General features: G+C 43.9%; 1 protein-coding gene across 1 annotated transcript in view; it reads left to right on the forward strand.

Annotated features, from left to right (window-relative positions):
- The window catches only part of GRIK3 (glutamate ionotropic receptor kainate type subunit 3), a 289005-nt gene that overhangs the window by 173457 nt on the left and 100703 nt on the right, over nt 1-14845 (forward strand). Inside the window, exons 4-5 of the mRNA XM_087728183.1 lie at nt 925-1106; nt 5844-5897. Coding sequence (XP_087584309.1) covers nt 925-1106; nt 5844-5897 — 236 coding nt within the window. The remainder of the gene's footprint in view (nt 1-924; nt 1107-5843; nt 5898-14845) is intronic.

Below are 14845 nucleotides of genomic sequence, written 5' to 3' on the forward strand. Positions count from 1 at the left end.
GTAGATTCAGCAATACTTTGTCTGGGCCAGGTGTTTTTCTGAATTGTTTTGGGATAACACAATAGCATAATTGCAATCACAGATTATTCTTCTGTACAATGGAATAAATTTTCTCTAATGAGCATTTGTCTGAACTTTCAAATCCATTTGACATTGGGAAGACAGCTTTTTATGGCCCTGTATAATTCAGAGTGCTAGATTCCCCAACCTGGATCAGTCCAGAGCACCCCAGAAATTTTCCAGTGAAAAAATTCTGTCCTCTCATGACTCTGTACTGCCTTGTTCTCTCTTAAGAAGCAGTAGTATGGGTGTTGTGGCCCATCAGAGCTGGCAGCAGATTCGGACAGTGGGAAGGTTGAGGAGGAACATGGACCAGTCTTGGGGTCTGGGGAAGGCTCTGTGTCAGAGGCAGAGAGGGGACCAGAGCCCTATGCTTTCAGAGCATATCAGCTGCTTTCAGAGTCAGACATCAGTGAGGCAGATGAACAGCTGGAGCCTGTTCCCAGTGTGCCAGACGAAGGGAACAACTAAGGAACAGGGGTCGACTTGGGAGTAAGTCCACAGGTGGATGATGAATGGCCCCTCCCATAGGAAATAAAAGAGGAACGAAAGGGGAGTGGAGTTTGTAGGAGACAATTAGTTCACTTAATTGGTTCATGACTCTCTGAGACTCCTTGCCGAGTTTTGCAGATCTCGGCCTGTCAGTTCTCCAAGCCAGATAAGGTCTGTGACCGTAAATCCTCCCTTGAAAAACTTTGCTGCATGTGAATGAGCAGAATTCACAGTAAATTAATAAAAGGGGCTTTTGTTGGGACAAGAAGTTTACTTCATGCTCTTGGGAAGGAAGCCTCGGTCAGAAGAATGGGTCAAAATGCCCGCATAACTGCTACCTCCTATTTTGTGTTGGTCCCTGTCTTCCCCAAGGCCTTATCCGACTGCAGGAGTTGATTATGGCTCCATCCAGGTACAACATCCGTCTGAAAATCCGCCAGTTGCCCCTCGACACAGAAGATTCCCGGCCTCTGCTAAAGGAAATGAAACGAGGAAGAGAGTTCCGGATCATCTTTGACTGCACCCACACAATGGCTGTGCATATCCTCAAGCAGGTAGGGTGTGTGTGTGTGTGTGTGTGTGTGTGTGTGTGTGCACGTGTGTGTGTATTGCAAGGCCTAGCAGTTCTGATGGTGCTTTTCATATCTCTGCTCAGTGATGAAGCTCAGGATTGTGACTGCAGGTCAGTCTTTCAGTTGCTAGCTATACTGGCTTCATTTGGAGCAGATATGAGAAGTAGAATGAGGAGCAAGATCTGGGAGCAGCTGTTACATCTCTGTAGTTTCTGGTCCTGGTTTTTACATCATAGAAATTGTTGTTGATAGTTCATTTTCCTTGTAGCTCCTCATGTACCTGAATGTGGCTATCATGTCTCCTTTAAGTTGTCTGTTTTCAGGGTGAGCATTTCAGTTTCCTTCAGCCTGTCCTTATAAAGTGTGTCCTCAAGTCCCCGAGTCCTCTTCGTTGCCCTCTTCTTAGTCCTTCCTATTCTGTCAATGTCAATTTTCAGATGACACTAAGCTGGCAGGAATAGCCAATAGCCCAGAAGATCCAGATGGACCATGACAAACTGAAACAGTGGGCCCTATCTAACAACCTGAAATTGAATGGAGAGAAAAGTAAGGTTCTACACTTAGGCAAGAAAAACCAAATGTACAGCTACAGATTAGGTGAAACCTGGCTCAATAGCAGTAACTGTGAGAGGAATCTTGGAGTCCTAGTGGACAATCATTTAAATATAAGAAAGCCGTGTGTGGCAGTAGCCAAAAAAGCCAATACAATCATAGGCTGCATTAATAGAGAGATAGAATAGGCCCAGTACTCTTCAATATCTTCATAAGTGACTTAGATGAGGAAATAGAAGGGAAACTCATCAAATTTTCAGATGATATTAAGCTGACAGGAAAAGCCAACACCCTAGATGATAAGATCAAGATCCAGGTCGATCTTGACAGACTTAAACCCTGGGCCCTAACTAGCGAAATGAGATTCAATGTAGAGAAAAGTAAAGTCTTACACTTAGGCAAGAAACTTTTGGTTAAGTACACACAGAGCTTGGAGTATGAACTTAGTAGTATAGGTTGTAGGCTTATCTTTTCAGAGGTTTTACCTGTATATAAGGAACAAAAAGGAAAAGGCCAGCACGTAGTAGAGTTTAATGTGTGGCTAAAGGAATGGTGTAAAAGGGAAGGCAGCTGGTCCAATGGAAAACTGTACAAAAGAGATGGTTTGCATCCATCAAAGAAAGGGACTGAGTTACTTGGCATTAAATTCACAGATTTTCTGGATAAACATTTAAACTGAACAGTGGGAACAGAGAATTAATTGATACAGAACATTTCTGTCCCCAGCAATCTAAAATTAATATAGTTATCAGTGCATGTAACATAGATATTTTGCGGGTAAGATTATCAATCTTGCTGTCAAGCAAAACCATGTGTTTAATTGTGAGTGCCATACCATGTGCTCTAATCAAACAGGTGGCAGGAAAGTAGGGTCAGTCGGGCACAACAGTAGACACAGGGTCAATCAAAATGGACTCAAATGTCTATACACCAATGCAAAGAGTATGAGGAATAAACAGAGTGAATTAGAAATTCAAGTAAATGAGGGCAAATATGATATTGTTTCCATTATGGAAACTTGGTGGGATGAAATCCACAAATGGAACATATAAATAAAAGAGGAGGTGGAGTTGCACTATATATAAGAAAACTACATGTCTACAGAAATAGAGCACAACAATGATGAAAATTCTTTTGAATGCATTTGGGTCAATATTAAGGGGGGGGGGGAAAATTGTATTTATTAAATTATTAAATTTTATTAAAATGACATTGCTATAGGTGTGTACTATAGGCCACCCAACCAAACAGAGGAAATAGATGAACTTTTTGCTAGTCAGCTAACTAAGGTATGTAGGAAGCACATCACAATAGTAATTGGCGATTTTAACTACCCTGCCATCAACTGGGAGACAAACACTGCACCAAGTATAAGATCCAACAGGTTCCTAACAAACCTAGCAGACAACTTTATTTCCCAAAAAGTAGAGAAGGGAAAAAAGAGGATCAACCATATTGGACTTAATCCTCACTAACAGAGATGAAATGATAGAAGATGTTGAAGCTACAGGAACCTTGGGAGTGAGTGATCATACAATATTGGAATTCAACATTATGGAAGCATAAGCAATAAAACAAAGTCAAGCTAGAGTCTTGGACTTTAAGAGACCTGATTTCAATAAACAGAGAGAACTTGGGAAGGATTCCATGGATAAGAATCCTCAAGGGGAAAACAAATCAAGAAGCTTGGAAAATTTGAATTGTCTAGTTTAAAGAAAAGAAGGACCAGGAGAGACATGATAGCAATCTTCCAATATCTCAGGGGATGCCACAAAGAAGAGGGAGTCAAGCTATTCTCCAAAGCATCTGAAGGCAGGACAAGAAGCAATGGGTGGAAACTAATCAAGGAGAGAAGCAACCTAGAACTAAGGAGAAATTTCCTGACATGTAGAACAATTAATCAGTGGAACAACTTGCCGCCAGAAGTTGTGAATGCTTCAACACTGGAAGTCTTTAAGAAGATGTTGGATAGCCATTTGTCTGAATTGGTGTAGGGTTTCCTGCCTAAGCAGGGGGTTGGACTAGACAACCTCCAAGGTCCCTTCCAACTCTGTTATTCTATTCTGTTCTAAAGCATATAGACTGGGTGAAATAGCAGTAACTCCAAGGGATCTTGGAGTCTTAGTGGACTCCAAATGTAAGAATGCAGTGTGCAGCGGCAGCCAAAAAAGTCAATGGAACCCTAAATTGCGTTAACAAATGGATTCACTCAAGATCATGTGAGGTACTAATACCATTCTATAAAGCCTTAGTAAGATCACACCTAGAATACTGCATCCAGTTTTGGTCTGCGTACTACAAAAAAGATTTTGAGACTCTAGAAAGAGTAAAGAAGAGCAACAAAGAGGATAGCAAAAGCACTTAGACTTATATACTGCTCAACAGTGCTTTACAGCCCTCTCTAAGTGGCTTATAGAGTCAGAATACTGCCCCAAACAAACTGGGTCCTCATTTTACCCATCTTGGAAGGATGGAAGGCTGAATCAACTTTGAACCTGGTGAGATTCAAACTGCTAAATTGCAGGTAGCTGGCAGTCAGCAGAAATAGCCTGCATTCTAACCACTGCACCACCACAAGCTCTTGATTAGGGGACTGGAGGCTAAAACATATGAAGAACGATTGCAGGAATTGGGCATGGCTAGTCTAGTGAAGAGAAGGACCAGGGGAGACATGATAACACTCTTCTAATACTTGAGGGGCTGCCACGGGGGGTGGGGGGTGGAATAACCTATTTTCCAAAGCACCTGAGGACTTGATAAGGAACAATGAATGGAAACTGATCAAGGAGAAATTCAATCTAGAAATAAGGATAAATTCCCAGCATTCCATTCTCAGTTGCTTATTGATTTCTTTCACAATTTCTTTGACCCAGGAAATATTTCTAACAAGATTGGAAGTTGGTACATGGCAACTGGACTTATTTTCTTGTTGGTTTGAAATGTTTCACCATTTGTCCTAGTAGCTTCTTCAGTCTGAGCAAGTTGGTTAGGGGAAATCTGAGTAGGCAGAGAGTTGTTGGAATGTAGCAATTCCTAAAATTCTAATGCTAAAAATTCTAATCCTAAAACTGGAAAACTCTTCCCTCAATAGAGGTGAAAACTTTATACACCTGTCCCTCATTTTTTTTATGCTGCTCTCTCATCAATCCCCGGGAAGAGTAAGACCACTTCACAGCTTCATCAGGGAAGTCCCACTTAATGACCCTTAAGGCAGGCGTGAAATGCTACTTGTTTTGACCGGTTCACTGCAACTGGTAGCAAAAAATGTTAAGCTTCGCCTAAAGCGGTAGTAATAAAAAAAAAAAAAAGCTTTAAAAAGGGGGGGAGGGGGGAGGTTCCATGACGCTCAGCTGCCTGTGTGATCATCGTAATCTTTTTCCCCACTTTTTAAAGGATTTTATCACCTATTCGCAAGAACCGGTAGTAAAAAAATGCTCTAAAAAGTGAAAAAAAAAGGTTCCAGCAATCACATGGATCAGCTGTGAGCTGCACAATTGTTGGAACCTTCCCCCCACCACCACTTTTTAAAGCTTTTTTTTCCTGCCGGTTTGGGTGAATAAGTAGAGAAAAAATGTTTTAAAAAATGAAAAAAGTTGACCATGCCCACCCAGTCACATGACCCTCCCACCAAGCCATGCCCACAGAACTGGTGGCAAAAAATTAGATTTCACCACTGTCTTAAGGGTTTTAGGAGTTGGTACATTCCAATTGCCATGACGCAACTTCCAGACAACTCTGAGACTGAGAATCTTCATTGACATTTATAACTAGAGTTTCCTCACATTGATGAAGTGACCCAGGATTATTTTTTAAATATCTGTATAGTAAATGGCAAATCAGTACTCCAACTACCCTATGTCATTGTGCTTCTCATAACCCTTGGCTTTCTGATCCAGTTCGGCTTTATCCCTTTGTAGTTCTCAAGATGACAGCTGTCACGGTGCAATCAAACCTCTGGCAGATGTTTCCTATTGCAAGGTCCTCAGGCCTAACAAGCAGGGATTTTTGACCAGCATTGGTCCTTCTAGCAATGGGGATGGTCTCAGCTTCCAGGAACTGCTTGTCCATCAGCAAAGGGGTCCTTTCTGATCAGGCCTTGGGTGCCTCTTCCTCTGGGTCCAATTTCACAAGTAGTCTTTTAACCTCCTTCTCTCTGCATTTTCCCAGGCCATGGCGATGGGGATGATGACAGAATACTACCATTTCATCTTCACCACACTGGTAACGTATCTTTACTCATTTAACAGTCTTGCCTTCCACAAACTGAGTCTGACCACTCTTGCTCTTAATCAGGGCCAGAAAGGGGCAGATGTTCTTGAGAGACATAGAAATGAGGATCGTGCCCACTGTATTTTTGTGAATGAGTATATAGACATTCTGAAAACAAATGTTCTGTGATGGATCTTGGGTTCGGATCTAATCTGGCCAACAGAGTAAACTCTTAAATATTGAACATACTCTCCATGGAAAACCAATTTTTTGGGTGTGTGTGTGCATTTTTGAGTTTATAATTATTAGCTTATGTGTGCCTATATACTGTATGGGGGAAAAGAAGTCTAGAATACATTTTATATCCAATATACACTGGTGCAATTTTTAGTCCTTGGCATATGACTACAATTGGGTCCACAATTTCCATCACTAAGCAATGTGGTTCTTAAGTGAGTAATGGCATAATCAGAGCCAATTTTATGATCAATTTTATCACAGTCTAAGCAAATGTAATGGAATCAGGGGTGGGTTTCAGGCAGTTCGCGGCGGTCCCCGCGAACCGGTTGGTCGGCGAACCCGGAAGTAAGTAACTTCTGGGAACGCCGAAGGATCCACCCGCCCGCCCGCGTTTCTTACCCGGTTTTGACGAGTTCTGCGCTTCCACGCATGCGCAGAACACATACAGCGCCTGCGCGATCCTCCAGGAGCAGCTGGAGCATCGCACAGGCGCTAGTACGCATGCGTGCACTGCGCGCGTGCACAAGGACGCCTCTGGCCCCGTTCCAACCGAACCGGTTGGAACGGGGCGAGAAACCCACCCCTGAATTGAATGCATGGATGACCTTGGGGAAGGAGGGAAGAGATGCTATCTAGGAAACAATGAAGGGCCGCAGGGAATCCCTGTCACTTAATAGTCAGAGGAAGAAACTTAGAAGCACCTGTCCTAATAGATCAAGCCATTGAAGGTGCCGGGCGGCAGCAGTGGGGAGTTTGTGCCTTTAGACTTGTTAGATTCTGTGACAATAAAGCTGTCAGGCTCACGAAAGCAGGAGCCAGGATAGAGTTCAAAAGCACTTAATGATACAAGAATCTGATCTACTAACAGCCAACTCCAATTGGCACCTGATAAGAGTCAAGTGGGGGGGGGGACTATGCTTAGGTCTCTTTTGGGGGCATAGAGATTCCAAACTGATCATGGCCATCTCCTACATCAGCCTTACAATGAAATAAAATTAGTTCATGTTGTGTCTCCTGTCTGGTTTACCTGGGAGGGTTGATAGCAAACCACATGGTCCTTAAATGAATCACATGGTTGCTAAGCAAATCCAGCTTTCCCCAATTGACTTTACTTGTCAGAGGCTGGCAGGAGAGGTCATAAATCATGATCATGTGACCAGAAGACACGGCAGCTGTCATAAATGCAAGTCAGTTGCCACGTGCCTGAACTGCAATTTCATATGACTAAGGAATGGTGCGATGCTCATAATTTCAAGGACAGCCTGCAAGTGTCTTTTTCCAAGGCCATTGCAACTAACTTCAGACCATTATTAAATGAATGGTTGTAAGTTGAGGATTACCTGTACCTGGAGTTACTCCCATTCTTTTGTACTTTGCTGCAAGGAGCTTGTTTGGGGGAAGGAAAGGAAAATAGCTTGGGAAGAGACGCAGAGTGATCTGTCACAGAGGCCATGGGATGGCCCGTTGGTTGAACAAATGCATCTTTTTCAGCCAGGGAAGTAAACTTGGAGGGGGGGGGAAGAATCTCTTCAGTTTCTCTTGTTTGTTCCCACCATGTCACTTCCAGCCCCCGTAACCTCAGCTGGGGTCTGCTGGGGCCTGACTTTATCTCCAGAGCAAAACTTGTCCATGGAAACAACATTTCATTTTTAAAATTACATCCTCCCCCTCCTGCCCCCCCCCGCCCCCGGTACCCAGCCCTGCCAGTAAAGTGATATTTTGGTGACCACTACCATTGTTATCTTTCCTGAGCAGCTTCTGCAACTGTCTGATAGGTTCAGAGCTGGAACCTTGTTTCTGAAGTCAAAATCAAAGATAAGGAAGACGGTGTTTTGGGGCAGGTGAAAATAATGGAAATAAAAGACCAGATAAACCACCGCAACAAGTGTTGTTTTCCTGAAATGTCAGCTGAAGTGTAGACAAGATGTAGGCCCTGCTCACAGGTGCCTATGCTGTGGGATTGCTGCAATGCTCTCTCCCCACTGGCTGCCCTTGGAGCGCATTTAGAAGCTTCAGCTGGTGCAAAACACAGCAGCAAGTGCCGTCGTGCTACTGGATGCAGCGTATGCCTGCCTGCTCTATTAGCTGCATTGGCTTCCTAAGTGTAGCCAGGTGCAATTTAAAATGCTGGGAGTCACCTATAAAGCCCTTCATGGCTTCAGCCATGTGACTTATGGGACTTTTCTCTCCCCACCAGTATCTACCTGGCCCATTAGATCGCAGAGGAGAGGCAAGATCTGGGTCTCGTCCATGACAGAGAGCCATCTGGCAGGACCTTGGAAGAGAGGGTGGGATTGACCATCAGACCAGTCTGTGGACCCTCATCCCCCTGGAGGGCCTGCTGGCTTTTTGCAAGGCATTTATTACCGAGTCATGCAGTTGAACCTGATAGTTTTAAAGCCATGCTGCAGAAAATTAGTTCAGGGTATGCTATGAGAAATATATCAGTAGCATTGAAAAGAAAGCCGAAAGCAGAACTGGGCAGAATGGAAATGAGGGGAAGAATTCTTTGGATTGAAGAAGCAACTGAAGGAGACATTCCCTGGCTTTAGCTCACAAGAAAGATGGAAATCTGAGGATTTGCCCACACCATAAAGAATTAAACAAATACGTTCAAGCAGAGTCTTATAATAGCCTGATATGAGTGAATTCTTAGCAGAATCTCCATAGATTTCCCTAGATATTCTGAGCAGAACTTGCAGGCACAATGCTGAATGAATCAGCTAAATTTTGATATATACTACTGGATGAAAAACAACAACTTAGCTTTGTATTTTTAATACATCAGATCAATTTTCAGTGCAGGCGGGCAGGCCGAAGTGTTTCAGTGCACCACACAATTGATGAAAGGCACTCCAAGAATCAGGACACTCTTGTGTAACACTGATAAAAGCTGATTTAAAGAAACAAAACAAAACAAACAAACAGGTTATCCAATATTAAAGTACAAGATGTACAGTACTTTGTAGGAATATTAGTGAAAGATTCCATTAAATCAGACAAGGCAAAAAAAAGGCAGTTGCAGTTATGCCAAAACTGACATACTAGAAACAAACCTAGAAGTTCATGGGAAAATGTAAATAATGTCACAAAACTGAAGAGTAGCTTGAGTGATGTTTCATTCCAGGAAAAAAGATCCTGCAACAAAACACACATTTCATGAATCAGATTTTTTTGGGGGGGGGGGAGGGAAACCAATAGGTTGGAATGCTACTTAGATTCAAATATTTTCATTTCTATCTATATGGAAGAAAGTTGAGAGGGTAACCAATCACGAATCCTTGATTATCATCCTGCTGAGAAAACTAATTTATATCCAGAATAACGGGGTGAACTGTGATCCTAAAAGCTAGGGAAGTAGCTTACAGCAGAACCACCCACTGGGCCATCACATCTGGCAGCAAATCACATAGGCCACAAAAGCAGGAGAAGTTCTTCAGGCCGTTTGTCTGATGATTTGAGGGCATGCCAAGGATGCTGGATATTTCAGTCTCTCTTGTCTGAGCTGTCCAAATATAAAGGCTTTTTTGTCAAGATCACCAGAAGATCATGCCTCACTCATTACAGGATACAAATTTAATTTGCCTGAATGATGTTAACATGGGGTTGGGATGGCGAACCTATGGCATGCAGAGCCATTTGTCAGGGCATGAGAGGCATTTATTTATTTATTTATTTATTAGACTTATATACAGCTTCATAGGGCTTTCAGCCCTCTCTAAGCAGTTTACAATTTTTTTTAGCAAATTGAGTCAGCAACTTGCCCCCACAGTCCGGGTCCTCATTTCACCCACCTCGGAAGGATGGAAGGCTGAGTCGACCTTGAGCCGGTGAGATTTGAACCGCTGAACTGCAGATCACAGTCAGCTAAAGTGGCCTGCAGTACTGCACCCTAACCACTGCGCCACCTCGGCATTGCCTTGTCAGCTGGCCAGCACACATGCGCACACTGGCCAGCTGAGTTCAACCTTTTTTAAAGCCATTTTTTGCCCTCCACAGACTCCAGAGACTTTATAGGAGCCTGGGGAGGCTGAAAAGAGCCTCCCCCCACCCCCGAGGCCCTCAGGAGGTTTCAGGAGCTTTCCTGAAGCCTCCAGAGCGCAAAGAAACGGCCCTATGGGCAAACCGGAAGTTCGGGAATAGACTTCCTGTTTGCTTCTAGGGCGAGTTTAAGCCTTTCGGAGCCTTCAGGGACCTTCAGGAGGCTTCCCTGAAGCCTCTGGAGGAGGATAAACAACCCAATGGACAAACTGGAAGTCACTCCGTTCCCGAGGGTGGAAAAAGCATGCAAAAAATGGGGGTTGTATCTGTCATGCGCGCATGCACGCTGGGGGTGTCGTGCATTGCATTATGGGTGCAGCACGCTCGTGCACGACCCCCTGTGCTCCCCCCACTTATGGCAGGAGAGCCAAAAAAGGTTCGCCATCGCTGACATAGGGTTTGAGAAGTCCAAGTAATGTTCCAAAGACACTCTGCACCAGCTTATAATGGACTCCTAATAAGATTTAAGTGTGAATTTCAAAGAATAAAGTTTATCAGATATATCATCCTAACTACCAATCCTTCAAAAAAGAGGTTTCTTTTGGCCCCATAGGAAAAGGTAGGCATTGAGTTGTTCCCACAACATAAATATCATGTTAGGATAAAGGATCATTATTCAAAAGAAACTCAACTAGAGGACTTGTTAGCGTAAGCAACTATTCATCCCATCAAAACTGTGATTGTTAAGTCCATTGCTCAAAAATGTCCCTAAGTATGTTCAATGCTAGGATATTTTGCTTCATTCTGTACCTGTAATTCAAATTTATGTATTCTTATGCTTTAATTGCAATCTTTACTTTCCTCTAATTGCCTCTAGTGCCCAATTTTTAAAACCTGAATATTATTATTTTAAATCAAAACAAAAGTATTTCCCATAGAAAGGTCTTAAACTTGTAGTTAAAACTTTCTTTTGCTAAGGACTGAAGAAAGCTTCCCCACTGCTATCAAATTTGTCGACCCAAAGATTCCTACTGCTGAAAAACAATTAAGAAGCAATTTCTAAAACTAATTAGAAATGGAAGTATACAAATTTAATGTCAAGCACAGGAAATCAGGAATCCAGACAGTTCAAATGAATATAAAGGTTTATTGCAATCTTATGCTTTCTAGAAGAATCTGAAGAGCAGTGGCCAAAGCAAATTGGCGTAGATAAGAGTCAATGAAACTCAAGGTGGTTTGGATTTAGATCTTTTGTGGCCTTAAAGGAACTTGAGACTGATGATGTTTTTGACCCCTCCCTTGAGCTCAGCTGAGTCATCTCCTGCATTTAGTGGTAAGTTTGAGAAAGGTGGCTAATCCCTTGTCTCCCAAAGCTCTAAACCCACCACTGTCACTGCTCTGTTCATGAAGAGCAGCTGCCTGGAGCATTTGTAGGTGATCTCAAGATCACTTCTTTTCAGGAGCGGAATTATTAAAGATGGTCTATATGCCAACTGTTCATTCCAGTTGTCAGCTCTGCTCTTCAGAACTGTCTTCAGTTTGCCATTTCTTCCTCTGAAAGCCATTAATTTTAATAACAATAGACACACCTACTTCTATGGAGAAGATGTGTCTAAAAGGTATGGAAGAGGAACATATTTGACTTGACAAGTTTGAGAGTGAATTGAAAGTTCATTTAGAACAGCAATGGAGAATCTTTTTTGGCTTGCGTGCCATAAGCGGAGGGGGGAGCAGGTGGGGATGGGCATGACAGGCTTGACCCCTATTCTTTGCATGCTTTTTCCGCCCTCCCCAGGCTCCAGAGGCTTTATAGGAGCCTGGGGAGCATGAAAACAGCTTCTCACCCCCGAGGCCCTCCGGAGGCTTCAGGAGCTTGCCTGAAGCCTCCTGAGCGCAAAAAAACGGCCCTATGGGCAAATCGAAAATTCAAGAATGGACTTCCAATTTGCTCGTAGGGCTGGTTTAAGCCCTTCAGAGGCTTCAAGGACCTTCCGGAGTGACTTCCGGTTTGTCCGTTGGGTCATTTTTTTGTCCTCTGGAGCCTTCAGGGCAGTGGTGGGTTTCAAAAATTGTTCGAACCTACTCTGTGGGTGTGGCCTCCTTTGTGGGAGTGGCTTGCTGCCCATGTGACCGGATGGGGGTGACTTGCCGCTCATGTGACCGGACATGAAGATGCCGATAACACTTGTCAGAACCACCTTAAATGACCTCACACACAGCACTGGCATGCATAAGAATGTGATGTAAATTTGTTTTTTAAAAGGCATCTTTAGTTTGCGTTAAAACAACTTCAACACACGCAATGTTCTGATTGCAACACAAATGCAGTAGTCATCCTTACCTTTCACAGAGGCACTGAGTTTTATAAATATGAGCATGATAGTGTAGAATAATCATATCCAAGGACCAGTGGTGGGTTTCAAAATTTTTTGGAACCTCTTCTGTAGGTGTGGCCTGCTTTCCGGTCCACTGGTGGAACCTCTTCTAACCGGTTCGGTAGATTTGACGAACCGGTTCTACCGAATAGGTGCGAACTGGTAGGAACCCACCTCTGCTTCAGGGAAGCATCCAGAAGGCTCCTGAAGGCTCTGGGGGGCTTAAACCGGCCCTATGAGCAAACTGGAAATCTAACCATATAGTCTGCAGCATTGCTTGTACACTGCAGTCTTCACATCCCTGGAGCAATGTTCCCTCTAATTTTTTTTCCGTGTGTGCGGAAAAGTATAGTGTTCGAGCAGCACATTTTCATGCCTGAGCACCTGAATTCTTTTTAGCCATAATTGCCATCAGAGCAGATGTTGGGAGGGGGCAAGGAGGAATGAATGTTTGAATGTTTATTTTATTTATATGCCGCCCTTTTCCCCCGAAGGGGACTCAGGGCGGCTCACAACTCAACCAGGGAAGGGGGATACAAACAAAAAATTAAACGACACAAAACAATACATAATTTAAAACACACAACAGTCATACCATTCGAGACGGGGGCAACAATTCTTTAGCCCCAGGCCTGTCGGAACAGCCAGGTTTTAAGGGCTTTGCGGAAGGCCCGGAGGGTGGTGAGGGTTCGAATCTCCACGGGGAGTTCATTCCAGAGGGTCGGAGCAGCCACAGAGAAGGCTCTCCTCCGGGTAGTTGCCAGTCGACACTGGCCGGCGAATGGAATTCGGAGGAGGCCTAATCTGTGGGATCTAATCGGTCTAGTGGAGGTAATTGGCAGCAGGCGGTCTCTCAAGTACCCAGGAAAAGGGTCCCCTCCCTCTCCCTCAAACCCCCAGGAAGGAAGAGAGGGGAGGGGGAGGGAAAGGAAAGAAAATGGGAAACAAGAAAAGGAAAGGAAAAAGGAAAGGAAATAGAAAAGAAGGAAAGGAAAAAGGAAAGGAAATCGGAAAGAAGGAAAGGAAAAAGGAAAGGAAAGGAGAAAGGAAAGGAAATAGAAAAGAAGGAAAGGAAAAAGGAAACGAAATGGGAAATAAGAAAGGAAAGGAAAAGAGAAAGGAAATGGAAAAGAAGAAAAGGGAAAGGAAAAGAAGGAAAGGAAAAGAGAAAGGAAAGGAAAAAGAAAGGAAGTTAGAAGAAGCACAGAAAGGAAAAGGAAAGAGTGGAAAGGATTGGTACTGCTCAAAAATCAAGTCTCAAGATCCCATGGACCCCTTTGGCTCAGGCAGTCCAATCCCACGCTGCTTCCCTCTCTCCCCAAAGCGAAGGGATCGCAGAAAAAATGCTGAGCCCAGAACGGGGCTTCAGATGAGGCAACGCCTGAGAAACCCCGGATGTGCAGAGAAACGCAGGCTACAACCAGCAAATCCCATTTTCACAGGAACTGACGAAGCCCCAGAGGACCAATGGGAATTCTCCCTTCTGCAGCGTCATCGGTCTCCGGGCAGAGTCTTCCTTGATTTCACAAATCAGAAATCAGAGTTCAGAAGGGAGGGAAGGGGGATATTTTCAGTCACATTTAAAGACATTAAAAAACACTGCGCTGCAGTTTGAAACTTGTGCGCGGTGTTTCTTTGTTACCTGCGCGGCCGCTCACGTTCGCAGCTTAGAGGGAACGCTGCCCTGGAGAAGACCAAGGGGACTTTTGGTGTGTCATCCCTTGGTTTTGCCAGTTGAGAAGACTGTGGGTGGACTCTGGGCAAGATGGATTCAGCCAAGTAGAGATGGACCAATTCTGGATGATTTATTGAGCCCAGCAGAAGAGCAATTCTTATTCTTTTATTCTGGGTGCCATCCCTGGGCATAGTGAGGCCCACAGGCAGTTGCAATGCAAGCCCTGCCCTTTGGTACTTGTGGTGTTGTGATGTCAGTTTAACAGTGGCAGAAGTTGCATCTCCATGTCAGGATGCCCTCAGTTACCCCATAGATGCCTGTACTGGAACAGGTGACATTTGTGGATCATTATCTTTGGAATCCTCTCTCCAAGTCAGTTCTGTTGCTGACCTTTTAGTCAAGCCAAACACACCTTCTCCACCTGAAAAGCAGCAGGAAGGTAAGCCCAGAATGCATCAGGCAGGGATCAGGCTTGTATATCTAGGGAAAGCTAGAAGACTGCTGGGCCCTTCACCAGGCTTTGCAGAGACCCTCCTATCTACACAGAGCAGCAGGAAGGGGGAGAGGCAGGCAGGTAGGCAGGCAGGGTGAGTTTATATCTGAACTCTAATTGCATTAAAAATACTAGGATTTAACCACCTAATGAAGCACTTAACTTTTATTGATTCTTTGGAAATAAAACTTGAGGT

The sequence above is a fragment of the Thamnophis sirtalis genome, unplaced genomic scaffold, assembly GCF_051295495.1.
Source record: "Thamnophis sirtalis isolate CommonGarterSnake01/CBP01778 unplaced genomic scaffold, rThaSir2_p1.2 scaffold_13, whole genome shotgun sequence".
NCBI lineage: Eukaryota > Metazoa > Chordata > Lepidosauria > Squamata > Natricidae > Thamnophis > Thamnophis sirtalis.